Source organism: Austrofundulus limnaeus, unplaced genomic scaffold, assembly GCF_001266775.1.
Source record: "Austrofundulus limnaeus strain Quisiro unplaced genomic scaffold, Austrofundulus_limnaeus-1.0 Scaffold15, whole genome shotgun sequence".
Classification (NCBI taxonomy): Eukaryota; Metazoa; Chordata; class Actinopteri; order Cyprinodontiformes; family Rivulidae; genus Austrofundulus; species Austrofundulus limnaeus.
The window spans coordinates 4,431,806-4,457,536 of record NW_013952417.1 but is presented as its reverse complement, the minus strand read 5'-3'; the positions used below and the strand labels follow the sequence as shown (position 1 = coordinate 4,457,536).

At 39.5% G+C, this 25,731-nt stretch overlaps 1 protein-coding gene across 9 annotated transcripts in view; it reads right to left on the bottom strand.

The window, feature by feature from the left end:
- The window catches only part of LOC106513914 (ephrin type-B receptor 3), a gene marked incomplete at its 5' end in the record, with an annotated part of 60,128 nt that overhangs the window by 12,182 nt on the left and 22,215 nt on the right, over positions 1-25,731 (bottom strand). For 2 of the 9 annotated variants that reach the window (XM_014002970.1, XM_014002976.1), the window contains 11 exon segments: positions 3,154-3,339; positions 4,262-4,477; positions 5,655-5,902; positions 7,951-8,169; positions 8,374-8,426; positions 9,980-10,088; positions 10,285-10,447; positions 11,675-11,799; positions 14,958-15,293; positions 16,258-16,413; positions 20,551-21,223. In XM_014002970.1, coding sequence (XP_013858424.1) covers positions 3,154-3,339; positions 4,262-4,477; positions 5,655-5,902; positions 7,951-8,169; positions 8,374-8,426; positions 9,980-10,088; positions 10,285-10,447; positions 11,675-11,799; positions 14,958-15,293; positions 16,258-16,413; positions 20,551-21,223 — 2,484 coding nt within the window. 9 annotated transcript variants of the gene reach the window in all.

The following is a 25,731-nucleotide window of genomic DNA, read 5'->3' as shown; positions in this document are numbered from 1 at the left end:
ATTTGAAGCAGAGAGGAGCACTGAGCAGACTGACCAGAGTAATCCCCAGTCAGTCTGCCTGGTGGCATTAATCATATTAATCGTCAAGTGCCAAAAAGTAATCGATTAATGTTTTTCTGACGATTAATTGCACACAATACGATTATGCCCAACCCTAATGACTCAGCAAAACTAAGATATCCAGAAATGTAAATATGACTAGTCATGATTCATTTCAAGATATTTCCAAATGAATTAAAAATACATTATATTTATATTATATAGTTATATTACATAAACTAGGCAGCTTTTCTATTCGTTATTTTGAGGCAGAATAATATTCAAGGTATTTTAAATAATTATTATTAAAAGTCAAAAAGTCACAGATGTACGTAGATTTTTAGCAGAAAGTTTTTAAGGTATTTTAGCCACTAACCTTACTTAAATCTGCTCTCAGTGGTCTGTGAAAGGTCAGTTCAACTCATATTCTTGTTTTTAGCATGATTTTTAGCTGCAGCTCAACATGAATTAATAAACATGAATAATTAGTTGTCCGTCACTGAAGTCACTCCAAATGTTATTGTTTTGCAAACCCTGAGGATATGGTTCCTTCAGATTAATCAACATAAACAGGACTGAAAACAAATGAAAGCACCTTTTTGTTTCCAGATATAATCGTCCAAAGGAAGTATCATTTTACCGTTACTTCCAGTTGTTTGTCAAACAAGTGTTTTGAAGGTATGATTCCATTTTTAAGAAGCTGGTTGAGGTTAAGRTGCTGTAAACACTGACTAGTTACAGCAGAGGAACTTTTAATTCTACAAGATCTCTTTGTTTAAACACAATGTTAGTCTCAAAAGTCTCTTTAGGCCTGATTATTTAAGTCTGTCAGAGAAAAGAACAAAACATTTAAATGTATATAAACAATTTTTAATTATGACCCGTGAAACTGTGCAGTGTTGGACACATAAAAAACAGGTCTGACCACAGCTTTGAAGTTATAAAAATGGTTTGTTGACTGTTTTTTATTTATTCAATTGAAGTCTTTTTAATAAGCTATAAGCTAAAATGAAGTGAACCGTTGTAGATTCAGCTGAGTTCAAACATTTGAAAACAAAAACATTTAAATCAGTTCAGAAACAGAGTTATTCACACTGATCACTGGTGTTCCTTGAGTTTGAGTCGTTCATCACAGCTGGCTCGTTTGCAGGACATGTTGGACATCAGAGGCCCGGTCTGTGACGTCTGGATCAGAAGCAGGAGGCTGAATGTTGGGCGTAAAGTTTTTCTGCTGTAAACAAAAACAAAAAAAAAACAAAACAAAAAAAAAACCAGGCGAGGAATAAAAGAGGAGTTCAGTCGGACAGGGAGGGTGAGGGCAGGGACCTGCCGCTGGCGGGGCTGTTGCTGTAGATGTGGGGGTTGTCTCTGTCTCTGTCTTTGTCCCGGTCCTTCTCTTTGTCCTTGCTTTCRTGTTTGTGCTTGTGTTTGTGTTTGTGCTTATGCTTCTTCTTCTTCTTCTTGTGCTCGTGGTGGTGATGGTGGTGGTGGTGGCTGTGGTCGCCTCCGTGCTTGGACGATGAGGAGATGGTCTCCTTGGAGAAGGAGGGGGCAGGCGTGCTGGGTATGGACAGCAGGGTCTGYTCCACCAGTGGGGGCTCTTTACCTGAGAGGGGGACGGCAGGGGAGAATTAAAACAGAATCATTGGGATRATATTTCAATGTAAAAGTAATAAAGCGACATGTGTTTCTGCCATCTTGTTTTATTTTGAAAGGATTCCAAAGTGCAAACTAAACTCACAGGTGAGCTACGAAAGTTGGAGCATTAAAGGTGTAATGTCACCACTGAATGTTTTGGTTAGCTGTGCCCATCATCATAGATCAGAGATTCTTAACCTATGGGCAGCGGCCGAGCRCCACCTTGAGGGCCTCAAAAGAACAAAAGTTTTTAAATTTGGGCCGCAGGACCGCACTGATTTTAAATAAGGTGCAATACACTTTCTCACCACTAGTAGCAGTAGTGCGCCACTCAGATGTTTAACAAATTTTTTTATATGTAGAAGAAGAACCTTAGATACCTGCCGAGAATGGAAACTTATTTTAAATGAAAAATAGAAGCAACAATGAAAGTAACTCGTCAAAAAACACCAAAGTTTGTCACTAATATGAAGAGCAGCTTCTGTTTTTACTATGGAATATTTTAAAAGTTCAAAACATTATCAAATACAGTTGCAGATACAACTANGTTCTCGGAAATTCAAGGTAAACTAATGTTTTTCATCTGCTTAGAGATTCTGTCTGCCATGAAGTATTTTAATACAAGTCTCCACTACAGCATGTTCATACATGTCAACCTCTTTGGACGTTTACCTGTATAAAGAGCCTCAAAAATCCGTAAATTTTGCAAAAAATCTGTACAACTCGCACCCGCGAGGGGTGGGGGGTGGGGTGTAGGCTGCGGAGATAAAAGCGCCTGCTGCGAAGCAGGAGGTCAGGAGGTCATGAGAGTGGAAAAGTTCAAAACTTATTTCTAGCGGCAGAACAGGTTGGAAGAAGGCTGTTTGATGTGATTTATTGTTTTTTAAATCATCCTATAGGCTCTGACAGGTTAGATACATTTGAAAATGAAGTTTTGAAAAAGTCCGTGAGATTGCTCTGTATGTCCGTTTACCTGCAAAATGACGTAAAATCCTTATAACTTACGRAAAATCCGTACAAGCTGACATGTACGCATGTTGCACAAAGCTAAATGTGAGGAGTTTAGCGTAGTCGCAAGTACATAAACAACATCAACTATTTACCAGAACCACAACCACACAGGAATCTACAATCAAGACATTTTATGCCTTCTTTGTGCACTTCAGCTTGCTGAAGTAAGTGTTAATGTTTACGTCTAATGTTTTTTTCTTATTATTAAACACGAGTACAGCTGTTATACATGTATTTGAGCATGAAATATGTTAAGTTACTACACTGTATGGTGATTTAATAAAAATACATATACAAAAACATTTTTTAAAATGGCAGTTTTATTATATTTGGGTAAGAGTGCAGCCCGTTGTCGCCCACTGGTAGTGTCAACAAAAAATTATAGCCCATATCATCATTCAAGGTGCCCATTACTGGTGCAGATGTATATTACAAGTTCAAGTATGTGAGAAAAAAAAAGCTTACATCTTGATTGCTCATGTCCCAATACGGTCGCTCGCCATACGACATTACTTCCCACATGACGATGCCGTAGCTCCACACATCACTGGCTGAGGTGAACTTCCTGTAGGCAATAGCCTCAGGGGCCGTCCAGCGAATGGGGATTTTTCCTCCCTGTGGATATGCGAATGAGTATGTGAGCATGAAATACTGGAGGGATGGAACACAGAGACAGAGCCACACACACACACAAGAGGGGGAGAGAAAGGGTGAGAAAAAAACTCTAAGGGAAATGCTGATGCACAACACATGGGTRCATGCTGTAGAACCCAGACACTACTGTATGTACACACACAAGGTTAGTCAACATTTAGACAAAAATGACACATGGAGCTATAAGAAAATTCACCGCAGTCCACAAAGCAGTTGTMTCAGTATTATTTCATACTTGTTTCTTGTAACCTGACGACAAAGTGAAATGTGACTGAGATGTTTGCTATCTCACACCTGCAGTGTTTCTTTAAGTAATTAACACCATCGTTTCCTGTCAGCAGCAGACTTGTCGCACCTTACTGTGCCGGATATTGTTCAAGGTGTTTTTTTTTCTGTCTTTTGTTGGCTTCTTTTGTTTCGTTAAACAAGACGTTGAAACAAATTATTCCATTAGCCTAAATCATAACTTAATTATACCGTCATTTTTTTTAATTTTAAAAAGCACAAACAGCATTTTATGCATGAGTTGTAGCAATTTGTCTAACTTTAAAACAAAGACAAATCCTCCAAATGTCATAAGCAAATAAATGCTTTCCAATAAATTACTGTATGTAATAATGTAAAAAAAAAATAACAACTGAGATTTTAAACAAAAATCTGTGTTCAATATGAAAACTCTCTGTAAGGTCTTTGGAAAATGTAAATAGATTATAATTATCAACAGTAAGCCACGAGGGCTTAAAAAAATAAGCATCTTCAGCAGTAAAGCCATGTGGGAAGATTCTGTGGATTCAGTCGTGAAAGGGGCAAACATCAATAGTGGAGTATTGATGTTAAAGGTTACATGTAGCACATTTAAACACTGGTTTTAAACATTTAAAGTAAAACACRTGCACATGTAATCTATTCTCTAACTCACCAATGAGCTGGTGTATGTAGGATCTGAAGGGTCATCTTCAAGGAAACGAGATAGCCCAAAGTCAGACACCTTACACACCAGATTACTGTTAACCAAGATGTTCCGGGCGGCCAGGTCTCTGTGGACATAGTTCATGTCTGACAGGTACTTCATGCCTGCTGCGATGCCACGTAACATGCCAACCAGCTGGATCACTGTGAACTGCCCGTCATTCAGCTTGAAAAAAAAAAAGACAGAATGACAACATTAGGCTGGATTGTAGATCAAAGTTTCCTTTTTAGAAGAATATGCGGTGCATTTCTGTCTTATTTACCTTTTTATGCTCTCACCTGTCTTCCTATTTTCGGCATCTCTTTTTGCCTTTTCATGAGTGTTACATGTGTCTTACATCTGCCATCTTATCACACTGTTGTCTTTGTTTCCCCCTGCCATCCCATCCCTGATGATTCCTTCTCTATTATACTCCTTGAATTTTTCTCTTTTTTTAATTCTTTGTCATACAATGTATGATTCTATTTTKAGACAGAGACTCATTGCAAACTGAGCTCTTTGTAAATATCTCTAACTTTCTGAATATCAGATTTGGAAGACAGGCAGTGTGGATGGTGTGACTTAATTTAAAGGAGATACGTCAAGCTTTTAAATCCTTCTGTTTCACATTTAAACTATTCAGTTTGGGTCTATGTAAAGTGGAACTGCAAAGATTTGGTCTGAATTCCTCCATATAACTTCACAAGCCCTTCTATCGCCCCTTTTCCGAGGTGCACCTCAGATCGTCATTTTTCAACTCATTGACGCTGTCTCTCTAAATCCAAATAACCCCCCGCCMCCTCCAGCTTCCAGAGTGGTTTKCTGTATGGGATTATGACTTTATAGAGGTGCAGAAACGTTATATTTACAAATTAATATAAAAGTGTCAACAACAAAGATTTGGTCCATTTAGCTTTACATGTTGGAGCCAGAGTCTGACCCAGAGCCAGAGGAGAATGAAGACAACCAAATTGTAGAGTTCAAACCTTATTTGTCATTTCTCTTGCAAATAATTTGACCTGTTAGTTCAGAAAATGTAATAAAAATAAAAAAAGAAAACCTAATAAAAAAATCTAATGGGATGAAAAATATGACCCCCCCCCACCCAAAAAAAAATATAAAGATATCTACACAGCACTGGAAGAGATTAAATTCTATTTTTTGTACTCCTAGAGACTCAAAGTACACAACAAAATGCATTTAATGGTTAAAAAAGTAGATTTTGCATGATTTGTCCCAAATGGTAAGCAAATAAAAGAAAATATATCCATTTTAAGCTGAATGGTGTTATTTGCTAARTAGTTTGGTTGACATTTTAAAACCTTAGCTACTGTGAGGAAACTTTTTATGCATTTCTTCTTACCCTTAGAAAAGAGTCCAGGGCACCATTTTCCATGAACTCGGTCACAATCATCACTGGCCGACTTTTGGTGACCACACCTTCCAGACGAATAATATTGGGGTGGTCAAACTGGCCCATGATGGAAGCTTCAGATAGGAAGTCTCGCCTCTGCCGGTCAGTGTAGCCCACCTTGAGAGTCTTGATGGCCACAATGATCTCCCGACGCCCAGRCAGCTTTAGGCGRCCCCGGCACACCTCCCCAAACTCTCCTGTGGRAGCCCAGGTGAGACAGCCAGAGAAACAGCAAAAAAAAGGTAGAGGAGAGATGCAAGAGAGGGATAATGGAAGAGTGGAGGAGAGTGGGGGGAAAAAGGGAAGAGGGGACAGTTAACTGGTTAGAACCAAGGAGCTAGGGAAGAGGAGCAGGATGTTTGGGGTTGTGGCATCTGCAAGAGAGGCCAGAAATCAAGGCCAATCTTAAGGGATAGTGGTGTGTACAATAACTTTGTATTGTAAGGCTATACAATAGGAAAAAAATATGATGAGTGAAAAGCCTTGTGGTAACAATGAAAAATGTAACAATGAAAAATGGTTTATGTGTCGAAATTAAATGAAATAAGGGTAAAATATGCCAAGTGAAGCTTAGGGACGGTGGAAGGTAGGAGTTATGGATTAGGGAAGTGGTGTTAAGCTTCAGTGATGTTGTAGAAGCGGGAACCGGATGAGGACATGGGCGGAGACAAAAGCTTGGGAGGTTTTGTGGACGCTTTATGTTTAGATTCTATACCAAGCAAGTGCATGAAAACAAAAAAAAATATGCGATGAGAAGTGATTTGTTTTAACATGGGTACAAAAGTGACAAAGAGAAAAATATCAGAGAAGGAAGGGCGAGGGAATGGATGGGCAGAGGAATGGTCAAAGGAAGGGGTACGGGAGAGGAAGAGGACAAGGAAGACAGGTTTGAGGGTTTGTCACTTCAAAGGCGAATGCTGGGAAGCGACGGGTTTCAAGTAGTAGCCTCAGCAGTAGAAGAGCTGTTGTTGCAGTAGTAGTAGCAGCAGTAGTACTGGTAGTAGCAGAAGCAGTGGTAGGGGATTCCCATCTCTACCATCACAGCGTCTTCCATTTTTGCTTAGATTATATATATAAATGTTAAAAAAGCTCATTCTCACACACCATAGTCCTGCAGCTATTAAGCAGAAATATTACTTTAAAATATGTAAAGTACATAAAATATTTCACTGTGTGCAACATCACGTATGAGGGAGTTTCTAAAAGTAGGAAAGGCAACCACATGGTGGGGAGGTGGAAGTGTCATGAACTAGGGTCAAATWTAGTGATCCAACAGAAAACCCTCTTTTATGAGGGTTTTAAGAGGTTCTCAATAATAAAAGTAAGTAGGGTAAAAAAAAACAATCCTGGACTCAAGACAATGTATTATCTGAACTGCCTTGTTGCTGAAAKTTGCTATTCAAATAAACTTGATTGATTGATTATCTTACCTTCTCTTATTATCTTATTATTTATTATTAATTCCTTTATTTAACCAGGTATAACCCCACTGAGATTGATATCTCATTTGCATCTCATCTTAAGCCCTAATCAGATAGATTCAGTATCAAGTAGTTCTGAAAGAAAGAATGCTTAGTTAATTCAAAATATTCTCTAAAAGGTCACAAAGAATGACAATAAAATAGACATGATCCATTTGATAAATGAACTTGCAATACAAACTGTTTGGGTATAACAAAGTACATTATTACACCCTTCACCCTCAAATGAAATTGACTGCTAAGTTCTAAAGCTTTTAAAGAGGAAATTATTTGMACCAATAATGAAATTCACATCTAARAATTCAGGGTCCAGTACAAAATTTTGGTTTTGAAAGGATGCAAAAAAGGATCAATGTTATTATGTAATTTGCTCTGCAGAAGATGAACAAAGACTCCTGCATATTATAAAAGAAAACTAAAGACTTTTCCTAAGAAATAAATTAAATTTTATCAGCAAGGGGTTGTGGTTTTACATTGTCCAAGATATTACATACAAGAATAATTAAAATTACCATTGTTCTTGTTCCAGGATTGGGGTATTTTTTTGAGACAAGTGTGAAATAATCATCCACCAAACAAAGGTATTMCTACTCTAAATGCATGATGCTTCAAAGTGAGTCAGGCTAACTTAAGGAAGACATGACTAATTTAACATAGGAGGGTTCTGAACACAACTGTAAGTCTGGAAAGGGGTTCCTAAAAGGTGACAAGTGTGGTAGGGGTGGGAGGAAGAAGAGGACTAATGATGAATTGAGTGAAAGTACCGCTTGGTGTGAAGTCCTCTAATGGTATGGCCTGGAGGTGACTAGCTGTCTTCCCCCTGTAGCTCAGGAGCTTTGGTGGGTTACCTGCGCCAATGACCTCCTCGATCTTCACGCAGGACACGTCAATCTCCTTGGCAAACTCGCGCACTGCTTCATTGGGGTCCTCATAGGTGAAAGGATCAATGTAGACCTTCATTCCTGGCGTTACTATTGGGGATTCAGTGGTAAGGACAGGAAAGTGAATATTTGCTGCCAAACACATGTATTGATTAAAAGCAATTTGCTTCTTTTTATTCTTTCTATAAATAAGGAATTTATAGMAAGGGAGTAGCTTGTCAGTTATTTCTACATGAAAGCATTAGAATATTTGTTTCTAAAATGTGATGTGAAGCAGAAAGAAGAAATCTCAACAAAGACACTTACTATACTGCTGTAGTTTCTCAGTGTACTCTGACTCTGAACCATTTCTCTGCTTTCTGTTGACAAAGATGTAACACAAACTAAGTCAAATGAACTCAGTGGGGGGGTACAAATACAGCAAAAGAACAAAGGCAGGAAGAGAAAATAGATCTCTTCAAATTCTTAGAYGTTACATCAGATACTGTCACGTGATGATGTGGCTTGGTGAAAATGTTTAGTCTACTGGAAGCAGGGAATACATTGTTAAAGATTATATCAAGGCCAAGTGGGACCATGATTCATACATGGGAACTGTAATGTAAGTCTAAACAGAAGAACGCCAAACTATTGTCTGATAAAGCAAGAGGAAGCTGTTCACGCTCAGATCCACCAAAGTGAGTAGCTGAGACAAAGACAAGTCAAACAGCAAGCTCAGCTGTCTTGTCTTCTTCTCCTTATGGGCATCCCATAACCTCCCAATTCAATCTAAATCTTGTTGTCTGCACAAGATATCTGCTTTWCAGAATTTGTTCCATTCCGTTCTTTCTTTAGATTAAAAACATGTTTTCTCCCGTATATACACTTTTTGTTTTCTTCAGTTTGTATCCTCAYCTTCCGGAATATGTCTTGTCTGCATTGTACTGGGGGGTGGGGCCACAGATAAGGGACTGGTTTGTTGAAACTACATGTCTGCGTGCCTTCATTGTTGTCTAACGAGTAACCAGGGGAAAAATGCTCAATGGTGATTTGCATTTTATTTCAAATTCTAATTTTCGTCTGGTATATGCAGGAGCTCCGCACATTCTGTATCACTACTATTTTCTTCGTCCGTGGCAGTCTGAGCAATGGCTCAGCCAAGACTCTTGGAGAAGCACAATGTAGCTGTGTTAAAATAGAGGAGAGCAAAGAGGCAGGAGGGAAAATGAGAGGGGGGGATCAGGGTGATTATTATTCAGTCTAGCGTGACCGATGCCCACGCTTGTCAGTCGCTGCCTGAACCGGCACGTAGTGGGAGATCGGTGGGCGCCAGTCGGCAGCGGGTGCCAACCTCTCGCACATACGCACGCGCTCACATTGCATTTCCTGCTTGACAAATGAGTCGTATATGGATAAATGACTGAGTTAGACCCAGCTGATGCAGTATCAGCCTTTTTGAAAGGTGTGAGCAGCAATTCACATCTTCTTAGTCAATTGGGCTAAGCCGACACAGACACWTTTGGGATCTTAGGGGGTCAGGCAACCACACAGTTGATTTAAAGTGCTGGGCCATGAGGCGTRAGGGCAGGCCTATCAGACTCAACAGCTGCTATACCATGCTGTGTCCAGTGAGCGAAAGAGCCTTTTGGCCAAAGCTGTTTACTATTCGGAGATTCCGGAGGCTAATCTGGCATTCAGCGGCCTCACAGGTGGCAGAGCAATCCACTGAGACTTTACTGAGGTAGTTKGGAGGACATGCAAACAAAGTTGACATGTGAAGTGTTTTGTTTCCTTCAACTCAAAGGAGAAAAAAATCATCATGCACAAATGGTAATTTAAGCCCCTGCTGAGAGAAGTGTTTTGCCACACGATCACCTATTACCATCACCACTCGCCACTGGTCATTATACTTTTTAAGGAGTCATGTTCTAACCTGAGGCAGACAATAGCGATGACCACAACGGCTATAATGAAGACCAAGATGGCTGTGATTGATCCAACGATGAGAGGCAGCTGCTCCTGCCACGACTTTGGAGGATCAGCTTTGGGTGTGACAAGGAAAGCATGGTTGAATTTGAAACTAGTCACAAATAAACTTTACAGTCGAAAGCAAATATGTGTTTTATTTTAAAAGCAGTTATTAATGTCAAGAGAAAGTATCGTATATCAAATTCTTTAAGGAACAAAAATCTGTATCTATCTACTCCTCTGGAGTGTCTAAGTAGATGAGTAACGTACTTTGCAGGTTGGTGCTGAAGTCTGCTGGGCTGCTGTAACGCCCATAACCAGCCACTGTTCGGGCACGGACTTGTACCACATAAGGTGTACCAGCCTTGAGACCTTCAATGCGGGCGTTGCTCCGTTGGGCAGTCATGGTATGGGCAATGGCCTCGCCCTGATCCTGCACACATCAAAACAAAACAAAACAAAACAAAAAAGATGATGACGAACATCAACTCATATTCAATATTCTCCTATCTCTAATCTTCCAACTTCCCCAAAAGAGTTTATCAGTTTAGCCATGCAAACAGATAGAAGCAAAAAAAAAAAAAGATAAAAGGGAAAAACATTCATAGARACAAATTGTAGATGGTAGGTGGATCTGATGGTAAAGATATAAAGTGATACTTCCTCTTTACTTAAGCTAGATCTACCCGCTGATGGTTCATTCACCAAATCTGTTTCGGACCCAACTACGAATGTGCCTAGATCTTTCAGATTTGATCACCAATGCTTTAGTTCTGGTTTCTAAATAACTGATGCTATATAAATGTAAATAGTTTGCGGAGTCAGAAAAAATGTGCTTTGTCAAGTAAAGGAGGTAGAGTTACAGTAGCCAACCATATCAGCCAAAACACTGTGAGAACCATATTTAAAAATCTAATTTAAGAATACCATTTACAAATTTGTTTATAAACATTATTGGGAGCTTTTTATAGTCATCTGGGTTTTAAAAAATAGCATGTTTAAATACAGTTTTAGCTTCATTTGTAAATGCATTTCTATGCACAGTCCAAAATGCTGGTCAAATAAAAAAATAAATGTGGAAAAAACAGACAGATATTTAAAACAGAATGTCCTCTGCAAAACTTCAGAACAAACTTGTGAGTGGATAAAAAACTACTAGAAGAGATGTTTAAACTCAAATTATTTTGAATCTGTGGTGGCTCTCTGGCTGAAAATATAAAATTTGGGCTGAATCCGACATAAAACTGGTTCAACTACTAACCTTGAACCAACATTTAAAGCACYTTGTTAAGAAAGGGCGTTCTGAGCTCCTAGAAAAAAAATAATAAAGAAAAATTCTAGTGCATAGAATAGAGAGGAAGGGGAAAAGAAAGAGGGCAAGAGGGATTCAGAAAAGGGCATAGAATAAGAGAAATCTGGGAAAGGATTGGGAGGAGAGAGGAAACAGAAGAGAAGGGGAGGATTAGGTGATGAAAAGAAGGGAATAAGTCGTGGAGAATTCTCATACAAGAATGGAAGTGGTGACTTGCCTCACAGCAACCATGTGCTTATCACTGGAGGCATTGTTTTTCCTCATTTACAGAAACACAGATGAAACTGAGAGCATGCTAGTCAATGAAATTGGATTGAATTAGTGGCATTCACTGACACTGCTGCTTACCTTCTCATGGTACTTAATCTCATAATCCAGAATAATTCCGTTGGGTTTCTCTGGGGGAAGCCAGGACAGGCTCATAGTGCTCGCTGTGGCCGCCATTAGGTGGACTGTGGGCACTGCAGATGGAGCTGCAGAGAGGAGAAAAAAAAAACATTCAAGGAAAAACTTGCTTTACTTATTAATTTGTGTGTGTGTGTGTGTGTTACACATTTTGAAGTTCTATGTCCTTTGTGAGAACAYTGAAACCCAAACACAAAGTCTAAGGCTGTGAGCTTTGTGAAAAGCTGCGGCCATTAGTTAGTATGCAGAACCATTCCCTACTAATCCTAAAAGTCTCCCTCCCAGTGTGCCAGGGGCAGTARAGGAGACTCTCCTGTGATGGTAAAGAGAATCAAATGTTAAAGCTGATCAATAAGTTTCTGGTGCAGCCATTTCCTGTCATGAACCAGGCAAGGTTAAGGAAAAACCAAACAAATATAGTGTAAAATAAGCGTTTTAAATCATATAAACATGTTTGCTGTGTGAGATAAAATCTTCACAAAAACATACATTGATGTTTTTATGAACATGCCATCCTGGTGTACCTAAAACACAATGCTTCCCATGCTTTGTTCACGTGTGCTTATTAAAAACCAAGTGCCATCTGCCTACATGACAATTATTTTTATTCTCACAGTTCAGTCTTGTTCAGAATCTCTGACTCTCTCACCGCTGTCTACTGCTTTTGTCTCATAACTTCCACTGTCTATCTTCAGAGGCATTTTGACTCCAGAAATAAAGTTATAGACTATTTCCTTTGAGGACCAAAATAAAAACATTGTCACTGTTTTAGTTAAAAACTTTTCTAAATCCATCAAACCTTCCCAAACCACAAATTGTATTTTCTTTCTATCATTACTGATTGCGTTTTTGACCAGACTTCCCTCTGTTCTTCATCTTCTTTAGGTACCCGAAACTCCACATCCCCTACTTTATCCCTTCCTAGCCACCCCGCCTTTCATTTCTTCTGTTCATGTCTTTCTTTCTCTTGCAGATGACAATACTTCCTAGGCAAAGTCCCTGGTTACTCTAGCCGAGGGATTAGAGGCCCTCCTCTGGGAGAAGATGTTGCAGTAACCATGGAGGTAGCCCCCGGAGCTTATCGCCACCCTTCGTATTTATTTTGGTTCTTAAAAGGTGAATGCACATGCAGGGATTGTCGTGAGACTACACAAATAGATAATCTGATCACAGATGATGCTCTCTTGCCCTGTCCTTTCCCTCTAACCGCTCTCTCYGAACCCGGCTGACACCAGGCAGCTATGGGTGGACACTCATCCCTGTTAGACCAGCACCAGACCCCCTCATAAAACAATAAGGCCCTCACATAAGGGGCCTGTGGGGCCTTTGGGTCCTAGGTCCACAAAGAAGCAGCATTCCAAAAGCATCTTTTAGAAGCAGGAACGCAAGGTTAGAGGTGAGGAGGACAAGGCCACGGAGACAGGAGAGCGAGGGAGGGGCAAAGCATAATCTGTGTTGTTGTTGTCTGAGCTGAGCGAGAGAGCAAATTTAACATAGTGGCTAAACACAACTTAAGAACCCTGGGAGACTTTCAACAAAGAGACCACCTCTTCAGAACAAAAATACTGAGCAGGCTTAACACCTCTGGAATTTCTTGAGGTCATTTATAGGGGTGTAGAAAAATATCATTACACTGAAATATTGCAATATTTCATTTCCCAATACTGTATTAATTCTCTAAAGCACTGTATCAAGTTTTAATTAAGCCTTTAAAAGCAAACTTTCATGCCAGCGGCTCATTCTTGTGTTGTAATTTAGTCTCCATCCACTAGCTGGCAGCAGTCAGCCAGCCATTTAGCTCCTCCACTCCTAAAGAGAGTGTAACGCTAGCTCAAACATTAGCATTGTGAGTAAAAATTAGCACTAAGTGCTGATGGGCTGAGTCTAAGTGGATGGACGCTGTTTCTACCAACTGCAGTGTGCGATCAGCGACGTCCTGTTACTGCAGACAGGCAGGCATTTTCTAGCGCCCCGAGCTGAAGGAGGTCCCCGAGGGACGGTACCGAAGTAACCAAATGATATCCTRTTTTGACCCCTGTGTCATGACATGTATCATATTGATGTTATAAAATCTTCTCAGGTTCTTCAGCCAAAAATAAAATCCAATGTTCTCTACTTATTCAAAATCATCCATCCATCATGTCGGGGTCACCAAAACTGTAAGAAAATTTAGTGTTCGTTAACGGAAATCGAGACGAAACCACATAAATGTTGAACAGATTTAAATGTGAAGAGAATGGGGACCATACAACACCAGTGACTGGAAATGAACTGAGGTTTAATGCTGTCAGTGCAAGCAGGAAACCCACGCTGAATCAAAMCCRGAAGTCCCGGCTATAAGTACATGTTCTTCAGTGCCTGGTACGCCCACTACTGGCCTACGGCTGAATCGCAGACACTCTGAATAGCAATGCTCACCTACTGTTTTATAAACAGTTTCTTATGTGTTGTGATAATGTTTTGGGAATGTATCTAAGCTATTTTAATCAAGACATAACAATAGTTAAACAATGGATTATAAAAGTAAATACTTAAAAAGGAAAACTACGAAAATGGTGTAGTGCTTTTAAAATCAGTKYATGACTAATAAATTTCATCAATATCATGAAATTCTTGCCAATACATAGCCATAGTCAAGGTGTATACCAAACCCAAAAAAAAAAAAAAAATCAAGAAAAAAACCCTTAAATCTAACCTATACGTGCTTTTAAAAAGAAATCATAAACTTTGAAAACGACTTTAAAATCCGAACAGGAACTACTTCTAATCATTTATCACTGACAGGCCTGGAGCTTGGTTTCAATCAATTATTTCATTTCAGCACTCTGCCCTTTTTTCACACTTACTATATTGACCTATTTACCGCTGTTCCTCAGAGCTGAAGGAGCAGTGGGTTGGAACCAGTGAGCTGTTAGAATACTGAAGATTTAACACTTTGAGTACATACTGCCTTGCTATTTCTATTTACAGCAGTGTTAGCAGAGAGCATGCTGTGGGTGTGTGGAAAAAAGGCCCCTTTCTGTCCTCGTTCAAAAATGTCTTCCTCCTCAATCAGTGTTGAAAAAGGGAAATGTGTAACATACTCCTACATGCTTGTAAGGGATTGATCTCTGCTTCTTAAGCCCAGAGTGTTTTGTTTGACAGCCTTTGTCTTTTTCGAGACTTCGGAAAAAGTTGAGAAGGCCTACAAGTTCAATATYGATCTCTGAAAGGCAGTTATACCTACCAGCCTGATTTGTGGTGATGTTCACAGCGGAGAACTGAGGTGTATAGGGGCTCTTGTTGGAAACTCCATTGACCGCCTGGATTTCAAAGCTGTACTGTGTGTGGGCTTGCAGGTTACGGACCATCACGCGACGCAGTGTCAGGCCCAGGTGGCGCGGGGAAATGTCCACGTTGTCATCACACCGCGAGCACATTCCCCGCTCGGGAAGGCACTTCTTACAGATGACGTTATACARGACGTCTTCGCGACCACCCAGGTCACGAGGCTCGCTCCATTCCAGCACCAGCGATGTTTCGTTAACGCTGGAAATGACACTGCGCGGGGAAGATGGGACCGCTGTGAAAGGGAGGTAAGAGCGTTGATGAGAAGAGGAGAATGGGTTTGGGAAAGAGACCAAATTTAATCTTTTWGCACAATAGGTGTAAAAATTGTCTTGGTGACAGTACAGTAGAATCTTTACAATRGACAAGAAGTCATATTGAAAAAAAAGCACAGTTTACATATCATTATGCTGTATAGGCATATTTTCATTATTCCATAGCTGTTATCAGCACAATTCATGACCCAGTAATTTCCTTTGTGTTGTGGTATTAGTACGTTTCTCCTGAATTAACTGGAATATTTTATTCCTTCCACATAGCAAGAGACTGCTCCAGCAGTTTTTCAGTAAAAAAGGGGGCACGGGTTTAAATTTGAATTGCATGCTTATTTCCACTGTGAGTCTGTGTATGTGTGAAGTGCTGCAGGGAACGGGTAAGACAAACTATTGCCAGAGCCTTGGCAATTCTTATCCAATTAACRAAGCCTTATCTTGCACTGCGCTGTGGGAGAATCAGACCCCCACCCTTGCAGCACACACAAAAAGAAGAGAATCTTGTTCTCCCTTCACTATTTGAATGAATTAGCTCCTACGTCTGCATGTTTGCTCTTAATGAAGGCACCGTTATGGGAAATATTTCTCCACTGTCTGCCTGTAGAGAGGCAGCAGTCCCAACAACACAGACTTTACAGGCAGATGAGRGAGGGGAGGCTTGGATGATGAAGTTCTGATAATGTTGGGAAAGTAAGCAGCCTTGTTTGCTGTGTGTGTGAGACATGGTGGGAACGGTGTCCTTCAAGAGCTTTTATCAGCCATCGACAGCCCCCGTTCAAACAAGGAAGCTGGGAGAACATTAACTAGACCTCTAAACGTTTTGTGACTGACACCAATACCCATTTGAACAAATAAGAATGCAAAATAAGCATCTCATATTAGAATATGGCCAAATAGCATTTTAACATTTGAAAAGTCTTCACTTACTTGTGCAGGGGGAGTCTGCAGAATCTGTGTCTGAGCGRTAATAACCATTTCGACAGGAGCAAACGCTAGCTGCTCCAGAGGTTGCTCGGCTGTTGGCTGGACAAGGAAAACAGGGGCCCTCTCCTTGTTTGAACTTGAATTTGCCAGGGCTACAAGCTGAAAATAAAATGTACATTGTAAATTTTAGACAACAAATATTAATAAACTGGAAATTATTTCTTGTAATTTCATCTCTTGATCAGCCAATTTTGACAGTTTGGAATAGCCTGCATTTATACTGCGATAGTTTCCCAGGAACATAKTTAAATTCTGCACCACAACAAATTTACTACGTTACCTTCAGTTGTTATGAAAACGCTGTATCAAAAATAAATTTGACTTTGCATCATAGCCATCTAAACACCTTGAAATTGGCCTATGTCTCTTAAAGAGCCTCCTACCATTTCCAACACTCCCACTTCAGCACATCTTCACAAAAATGCTTTGGGGGAGGAGTGCTCTGTGAGGACTGCGTTTCAGGGAGGAGCTTTGTGTAAATAGGCGGTGCTTTGTACCAGCAAGTGTTTAGGTAGCTCCACATGGCTACCACAGGCGATTCAGGAATTTAGCAAACGTGTCAAACATGAGTCAAAGCAACACCCTGGGTATGTTTTTAATGAGGGAATGACATTATAAAACAATATATATTTGTACATATTAAACAGAGGTGGAGGCCTCCGTTTTCAGTTGTCCCCCTCCTACAGCGCTGCCATTGGCAGTATCACTCCACCCCCTGTTAACAATAGGTGTTAATTAGGTGTGAACGATAGCCATGTGATGTGAGTATCAGTCACATGGAGGCAGGACTCAAAAGCCTGAATTTTGCCTGAAACTCTCAGACTGAAGAAGTCTCTTGGAAGAGAGACGAAACGTTTCATTAAAGAAGAACCCGTCCAGAGGACCTATACAATTTTTTTCTTCCTTTTACATTATAACAGGACATAAAGTCCAAAAAAGTGGATTTTACTGAATACCCCCACTTTAAAAATCATTGGTGCTTCTAAGCATTCACAATAAACATTACCATATTCATGGTAGCAAAACATTATTTATGATTCAGGATTTTTCATGCATTATTATTCTGTCATTGCAAACGTAATGCTCGCATGAAGAGGTCGTCAACCAGCAATTTGTATACAGCCACTTTTGCCTAAGTTGTCTTTTAGAAATGGATGTCACCAAACAAGGGACATGTCACATAAGTCAATGTGTCAACATAAATCTTCAAACGATAAGTTTTTTTTCTCAAAGAAGCATGTTTTTGTCATTTAACAGCCACAACGTAGCTTTACCTTAACAGGCTCTTGATTAAGCAGTGCCTCATTATTTACAGGAAAAGACTGTTACCCTTTGAGAAAGACCTATCTCCATTTATAGCTGTTGTTTTGGAAGTTTATAACTCTAGTGATAAGTTACAGGCACACAGGATAAGAGAAACAACAACACTGTGATCCAGAACGTTTTGGCAAGGCCTGCATCTTTCATAAACTGTCTCGTTAAAAGATGAATGAGTTTGCCGCAACGCCTAATAAACGACAGCGGCGTGTAGAGCAGGCAACGTTTACTAGGACCAGTTGATTAGCTGACCCACTAGTGTGGAAGACCGTCAGTGTCAAGGACAAACGACAAGGTTTGATAATTATCACTTAGCTTCTGTGCTAGATTTACGTTCCCTGCTGAAAAGTAAACACAAGGCTGAAGGTCAATTTTATAACAGACCAATGGTTAAACAGACTGCTCCTGTTCTCTTGCTCTAAAACTTCAATATTAGTTTAAAACCACCAGGTTTGCTGCCTTGTGTACACTAGTACTAAGTGTATTTGTTCTTCCACCATTAATCAGAGTCATCCACACCGCTGACTCACAGGAAGTACTGCTTGATAAACAGATAAGGATTCACCTCTAGTTTTACCGGTTGGCAGGACAGCGTCTTCGATTAGTATCAGGACCCATGCAAAGTTCATTTAAGTTCACCAAACACAAAGTAAACTAAAAGACATCTCTCAATTAACGGGGGATGAATTATTGTGTTATTTTTAACATGGTGGCCTGACCGCAGATGTTCAGGGTGCATTTCCATTAAAAGAGGCTATTTTTCTTTTTCAGGGGGGGAAAAGAAAGAAGGTTGAAAGTGCTGATCAATCACTTCCAGTGAGTAAAGGGGTCATCCTCCTCCTTTCATCCATTTTTCCCTGAGAGTAACCATTAAAGAATCAAACAGCAAGACTGACAAGTGGGAGAGGAAAAAGGTGGAGTGGGGAAGTGGAGGCATGGAAAATGCTAATCCTGTAGCACCCCCCCTCCCCACCCCGCCCTCTTCCTCAGTCCCCTGTGTCTTATCCTCTCATGCAGAACATAGCGCTTAAGGAACTGATTAGAATGTGTGCTGAAATTGGAAAGTGTGAGGCATGAAGAAAGTAAAGAATATCGAGGGTGAAAAATGTGCAGCAAATGAGTGGAGAGGCAAAAAAGGTGGTGGTGTGGGGGCGGGGGGGGTTCATCGATAAATATTAATGCTGACATCCCAACTGTATCTCTGGTGGCTTATTAATGAGAGCAACGGCCTTCGACTTATGAAGGAGTTGAAGAAGCAACGGTGAATACTGGAAGAAGAACAGAAAAGCAGAGGGAAGAGGGGCTGCAATAAAAAAGGATGAAGCAAAAAAATATGTGTGCAGTCAGTGAGGAGTGGCAGAGAAGGGATGAAGAGAGTGGACCTGAGGAGAGGTGACATGAAAAAAAGAAGAAAGACGGAGATTAATCCTTTGTGGCTTTCAGTGATTAGAGAACATTTTATCAGTGGCCAGAGCTTCAACCTTGAGCTGCCATATGCAAACAAATGAGTTTTTAACTACATATTAAATGTTTTGGATTTAATATTCTTTCCCTCTCCCACATATATACTCCCTTTTTATAAAAGTGAGCACATGTATCAGTATCAAGGGTTTTCTAGAAGTTGTTACTGCAAAGTATCCACTCTTTCTCTGTCTGATCACAAATATGGGTAGTGAATAAATGGTCCTTTTAGCCTCATCTGTCTCTGCTATCAGAAGAAGAATGAGCCCTCTGAACCCAAGCAGCCAAGGATGATGCAGAAACCCCTACCAAGTGAACATGCAAAGACATTGTGCAATCAACCCCTGCTGATCAATAACCCCACCGCTCATGTCTCTCTTTCTCCCACTCTATCATTCTGCTCCCTCCTTTTGACCTACACACCCTGAGCCCAATTTTACAGCCTCACACTTCTCAACACACACACACACACACACACACACACACAGCTTCCATTTATTCGTCATTCTTCTCCCGCGGTCTCCTGCACGCCGGTTCAGCCGGGACCACGCTGTTAAAATTCACCTTTATCTCAACCTCTGCAAACGTGTCATGCTCTCCATCATACCCGAAGCCATCAACACATCAGCTTTCATAAACAGGCCGACTGAACCGAATTTCCATTTAGTACGCAACCAGTTGCCTGGCAAAAACTGGAGGTCAGAGGAGTAAAAAGCTTCCATCTGATAGTGCCATCAAGTGTGTTTTATTTTGCCTTGTAAATCTGTGGATTAATGTGCCCAAACGGGGGCAATTACTTGACTAATAACAAAGTAGCAGCTGGACGTTTTAGCAATAGATTGTGGCCAAAACCATTCAGACTCAATCTTTATAATAATTCATGAGCCCGTAGTGATTATGTGTCTTCATAAAATGTCCTTCAGCAAGACTTGACTTGATCAAGGCTTTTATTTTCCAATACCACAACCAGAGGTGAATATTAACAAAGTACATTCACTGAAGCATTTTTTTTCTTAAAGAAAATGTGTTATTTGCTTTATATTTACTTAACTTGGCTCAGTGGAACCCTTTGACATAACTTCGATATTTAAATTCAACACGTTTTTTAGAATTTGTGTAAAAGTACTTTTCTTATCCCCAAATTAGTATGATAATTTTTATGACTTTTACTTAAGTACTTTTGTTATCAATTTTTACCAATGTCAATTTTTGTTAAGATATTTTTACTTTTGCTTATTTTTTTCAAAATATACACCTCTGACCATTTTTGAGGAAGGTAAGAATGTTGCATGAGATACAAAAACCATTACAGTCAAGTAAAACACGTGTACTCTGTTGAAAAATGTCATGGCTTAATCCACTACCAACAAAGAATATCTAAATTTATAATCTCCCACCACAGACAATAGACAACAGAATCCTGGACTGACCTAATGTATTTGTAGTGAAAACACTCACCTTGACACTGAGTATCCTTCATGGCTGCTTCGAAACCAGCTGCACATGTACAGGCTCCTACAGGAACCATCCATTCCCCATCTCCATTGCAGTAAAGCTTCAATGGCACAGACACCTCCAATGCATTGGGAACACAAGTACCTGGGGCAATTACCAAGGAGGTTGCCTCGGCCCCCGTTGCCGTTTCTGGGAATACGGCAAAGTTGGCGATTGTGGTGGAGCACTTCTTGTAAAAAACCCTCACTGAGATGAGGGACATGCAAGCACCAAGGTCCTGAAAGGCCAGGTAAAACCCAGCTTTGGACAGCGGTCCAAAACTTCGGACCTTTGTGTTTACTCGTCCAGACTCGAGCATTGAGAAGCTCTCATCCGGGGCAATCGTGTCCACCTTCATGTAAGGATTCTCCATCCAGAACGGGCTCGTGGCCGTTGCCGAATCTGAGTCTGATTCGTAATAGAAGAGGTTGAATGTTTCTTTGCAGGAACCCGGTATGTTGGGGATGCTGTTGCAGTCACGCACTGTGAATTTCATCTCCACATACACACGTAGCACATCTTTACGTGGGATGAAGTCACTTCGTAGCCAGTTATTTTGATTGAGCTCTCGTACATTGCAGACTTGGTACGTCCGAATAGGGTTCATGACATCGTCATAGCCGCTCACCTCTTCCCACTGAATAAGAAAGCAGACAAGAGACATTAGAAATTAAAGGCACAGTGTGTAGGATTTGTTGTTTTCAGCAACATCTAGTGGTTGAGTGGTTGAATCATCCTCCCTGGTCCTCCCCCCACACCCAACCCCACCCCCACTTCCAAACGAAAAGGAGTTGCTACGGTGTCTCTCAGGTGTCAAAAACCTTTGATAATTCCAACCGAGATGTCTACCAGCAGCTTCAGRGCTAGTGATGTTTCAAGTGGTAAGATTATGAGCTTTAATAAGTAAAATTATCCCAGCTACAATGACAGACAACAAATATTACATTTATAGTATTACAAMTAAAACCGTTTTTGAYGCYGCCACCGCAGTTTGTCCTTCATGAGCCTTCATAGACAAGATGGCGGTGCAAGATGGCGGCTGCCTGTAGTGGCGACCCGCGACCATGGAGATATAAACAGCTTTTTATAAGGTAAAAATAATAAAATAAGGTCTTTTTCTGCAATGATTAGACATGTTTTTTATAATTGTCATTAGTGATTATCTCAATTTTGGCTAAAAGAATAGACAAAATCCTACACACTGTGCCTTTAAAAGTTGTGCCAGATAATATATTTTGAAGGTACTCAGTTTGATTTGTGAAACTGCAACAATCTGATTAACACTGTCTAAAATTAAATACAGAAAGTTGCAAAGCAAATAATGGGGCCTAAACACAAAACTGGAGTGTTGGTGGCCAATATTTCACCTCCACTCACTTCCTTTTTACCATAATGTGGTTTTCATATCTGATGACTGTGGCAACAAGCCAAAAACAAAAATGGCAGATTTATCACAATTACAGCAACCTGTCACCTTCTCACCACAAAACCACCACAGCACACTTACCTCATGTTTGTTTGGAAGAACCATGCTTCACAAGCAATTACATTTTAATTATTGAGCAATGACTGCAACGTCCTCTAATAAAAGCTAAGAAAAGACACCCCATGATCATCATGCTTTAAAAAAAAACCTTTACAATGTTCAATGCTCCTACAATACACAGGGAGTATTTACTCAGGAGAATAATTGTATTCAGTTTAATAAACTTTGATTACCAGATTTATTATTTTTGAACTGGGACCTGAGTTCAGATTTTGTACCACAAACATATATATGTGAGCTGGTATGACAATAAAAATCCTTGAATCCTTAAATGAAATCAGCGCAAACAAACTGTACAGAAATAATTCATTTGAAAACACTGAAATTTAACATTTTTAGTCAATATTGACTGAGAACACCATGTTGAAATAATTTAACATCAAACAGCAATAAAATATAGTTGTGGGCAAACAAGTGTGAATCTGCCATCATATCCTTTCTCTTTTTTAATTAGACAAACATTCAAGCATTTTTATTTTCTTTTTCAAGCCTAGGGAGGTTACTTGCTGGAGAAATTCCCAATATAATTACATTTCAAAACATGTAAAAAGCTTCGAAATGCATTAATGCAAACTGAAGAACTGAGAAAAATACAATGCTAGAAAACGTGCACTAAAATGAATAAAAGCTCTTAGACATGCTCTAACCCAAAGATTCTTAACATATGGGCCAAGGCCCAATTGCGGGCTGCGAGTGCCACCTTGAGGGCCTCAAAAGAACAACCGTTTTTAACTTTGGGCCGCAGAGGGCCGTGGGACCACATTGATTTTGAATAAGGTGCAATAAACTTTCTCACCACTAGCAGCAGTAGTGCGCCACTCAGATGTTTAACAACCTTTTTAATACTGTATAAGAAGAAACTTGGATACCTGCCAAAAATGAAAACTTTTTTTTAAAACATTTAATCATTTTTTATTTATTTATCTTATGCCCACAATTTTATTTTTTGAATTTTCAATTTTTGTTATTTATGTTAAAAATACATATTTTGTGTTGGTAAGCCTGAGTGGTCTGTTCTGACCTTTCTAACTGTTCAAATAATTGTTATGGGCAGGTTACAATATAAAAATGTTTGTCATAATCATGTCTTGTGATTATTTGGCAGGAGTTTTACTTTAAAAATATAAGTGTATTTAATTTAGTTATAATGTAAATACAATAAAAATTAAACCAAGATTTAGAATAATTATCCTTTTGATCCATACATTGGTAATGTCTGACTGGGCCTCGTGCCACTATATGTTCAATAAATTGGGCCCTGAGGTCAAAAAGGTTAAGAACCCCTGCTCTAACCAGTCAATACTTTGAGTGGCACCATAAGCTTTTAATTTAATGTTTTTGTTTTTATTTTTTTGTTTTTATTTTTTTATATATCTTCTATCTCTCTAAAGACCCCATTTCCCAACAGTTGTAACACCCAAGCCATGCCTGTAACAAAGCTGAATATCAGTGGTTGCGCTTTTGGGAATGAACTTTGCCACAGAATAATTGACTTTCTTTAAACTCATCTCAAAACTTGTAAATAGGCACCAATTTGTTCCTCGGAGCGTGTTGTTTCCATCCGAGCTCTGAGCATCTTAATTAAAGCTGTGATATGGATGTGATGGAGACAGGGCTATTCATCCAAGACCCTGGTGGCCATGAGGCAGAGAGAGGGAGAAAGGATGCAGTTCAGCAGTGGCATTAAAACAATAGCTAGGGAAGGAGGAAGCGACCGGAGGGAATCAATAATCRCCAGCCAGGTCAATAGGACGGCTAAAAGCATGATGTGTCAATGGGTATTTAGTTCAGTGTAATAAATCACCCTCTGCAAAAGAGCGTTGCAGTCAAATGTTTGCAAGTGTGTGTATAAAGTTTGGGTGTGTTTGTTTAAAGTGCTAGTGTGAGCGTGTCTGTCTCAGCTCGTACTTTTCAATGTGTATGTTTGAGTCTAGCTGTATGTGTGCATTTAACGAGAGCTCACCCCCCCCCCCACACACACACACCCCAAGACATGCACCAGTGGGCAAACACTCAAAGTGCCTCCTTGCTGAGCCTGAATAAATTAGGTAGGTTGTGTGTAAAAAAAAAAAAAGCCTCAACATTCTTGGCATTGATTTTCAGCAAGATGAATCGTTATGCAAAAATTGGCAATCTGCTGTATTTTCTTTGTGTCCTTTCCAATCAAAGCTTTGAATTTTACTTTCAGATTACAATGAACAATACCCAAGTAATGAACCGTTCTGCTCCTTAGAGACCCACAACACAGCTGGAAATATATGTTTTGCAACATTTTGGCCAAAAAGTGCTGTAGTAGAACAGCCAGTGATGATGTATAAAGAATACAGAGGGATAAACAGTCAAATAAATTACAGTTTTTGATTTTATTTAAACACAGTTGCTTTTTGCTGTCTGTTGGTTTCTTATGTCTGTGTTGCAATTTTACATTTTTTGTCTGCAGCTTCAGGAGAGGCAACAGCCCCCTTAGCCCAAAATAAATAAATCTAGCGAGAGCACTTACTCAAAGCAATAAGCATAACTCTGTGCAGGTAAATAATCAACCGTAACCTCTCAGTTTATTCAATCATTGGGGAATAAATGGTAGCAGCTGAAATCTACTACTTCCGATATACTTGGGTTTGACGCATCACCCATCTGGCTCATTTCTGTCAAGTTAATGTGATTTTAAAACCTGTGAGAGATTGTGCTGGTTGGGACTATAAATATGTAATGTCAGCATTTGATTGCAACCCAGTCTTTCCTATTAAAATTTAAATGTTGCATGTTTTAAAAGAGTAACACTGAGTTTAAGCGATCTTTGCATTGTTCAACATTAAATCAAGATGTCTGAAAATTGACAATAACCCAATAGGGTTGCCTTGCAATGCAGTGTTTTCTTGGAGTTTACTACACTGAGTCAAAATATTGTGCAGCTCATGCCTGGATTCAGACCTTTAGATGTTTTGTTAAGAACTAAATCTCTGATTTGTTTTGCTTTAGTGAAAATACTAATGCTTGTTATTGTGTTAAATCTTTAAAAATGGCACTTTCTGCAGTAACGTTAAGATACACAAATAACACAAAGTCTATAGACACGCACATTAGGGGTTTAGTGAGCAAGGAAGTTACATATTCAAAATTGATAATCAGTTATTACAGGCAGCAAAGAGCCGGGCCAAAGTGTGGGGATTTACTGTTGTTTTGGACATAAAGGCTCAGTGTGGCTCGCAGATAATGATGATGTCCTCCAAGACGACGCACTTTAATACACTTTCATTTTGTTAACTAAAGAACTTTATGCTGAGTATATTGTATTATTCTTTTAAAGATTTAACATTAACACTTAAAGTCTTTTGATTAATGTGCATTTCACATCTATCAGATTGTTTAAATAAGAATTGCTCTTTTCATGTGCTCTATTTTCCAGACCTCTTTTTATCTTTGGAGATTGTATACGTACATATATCAGTGTTATTCAAGTAGTGGCCTGCAGGACAATTTCTATCTGGCCTGCCAATGAGGAAGAAAAAAATCTAACTTTTACTTTTTGGAAAAAAAAAAAAATTACTTATTCAAAAATTATTAATTTGTGTCTGAGTCTTTTCAAAGTTCTCAAATTA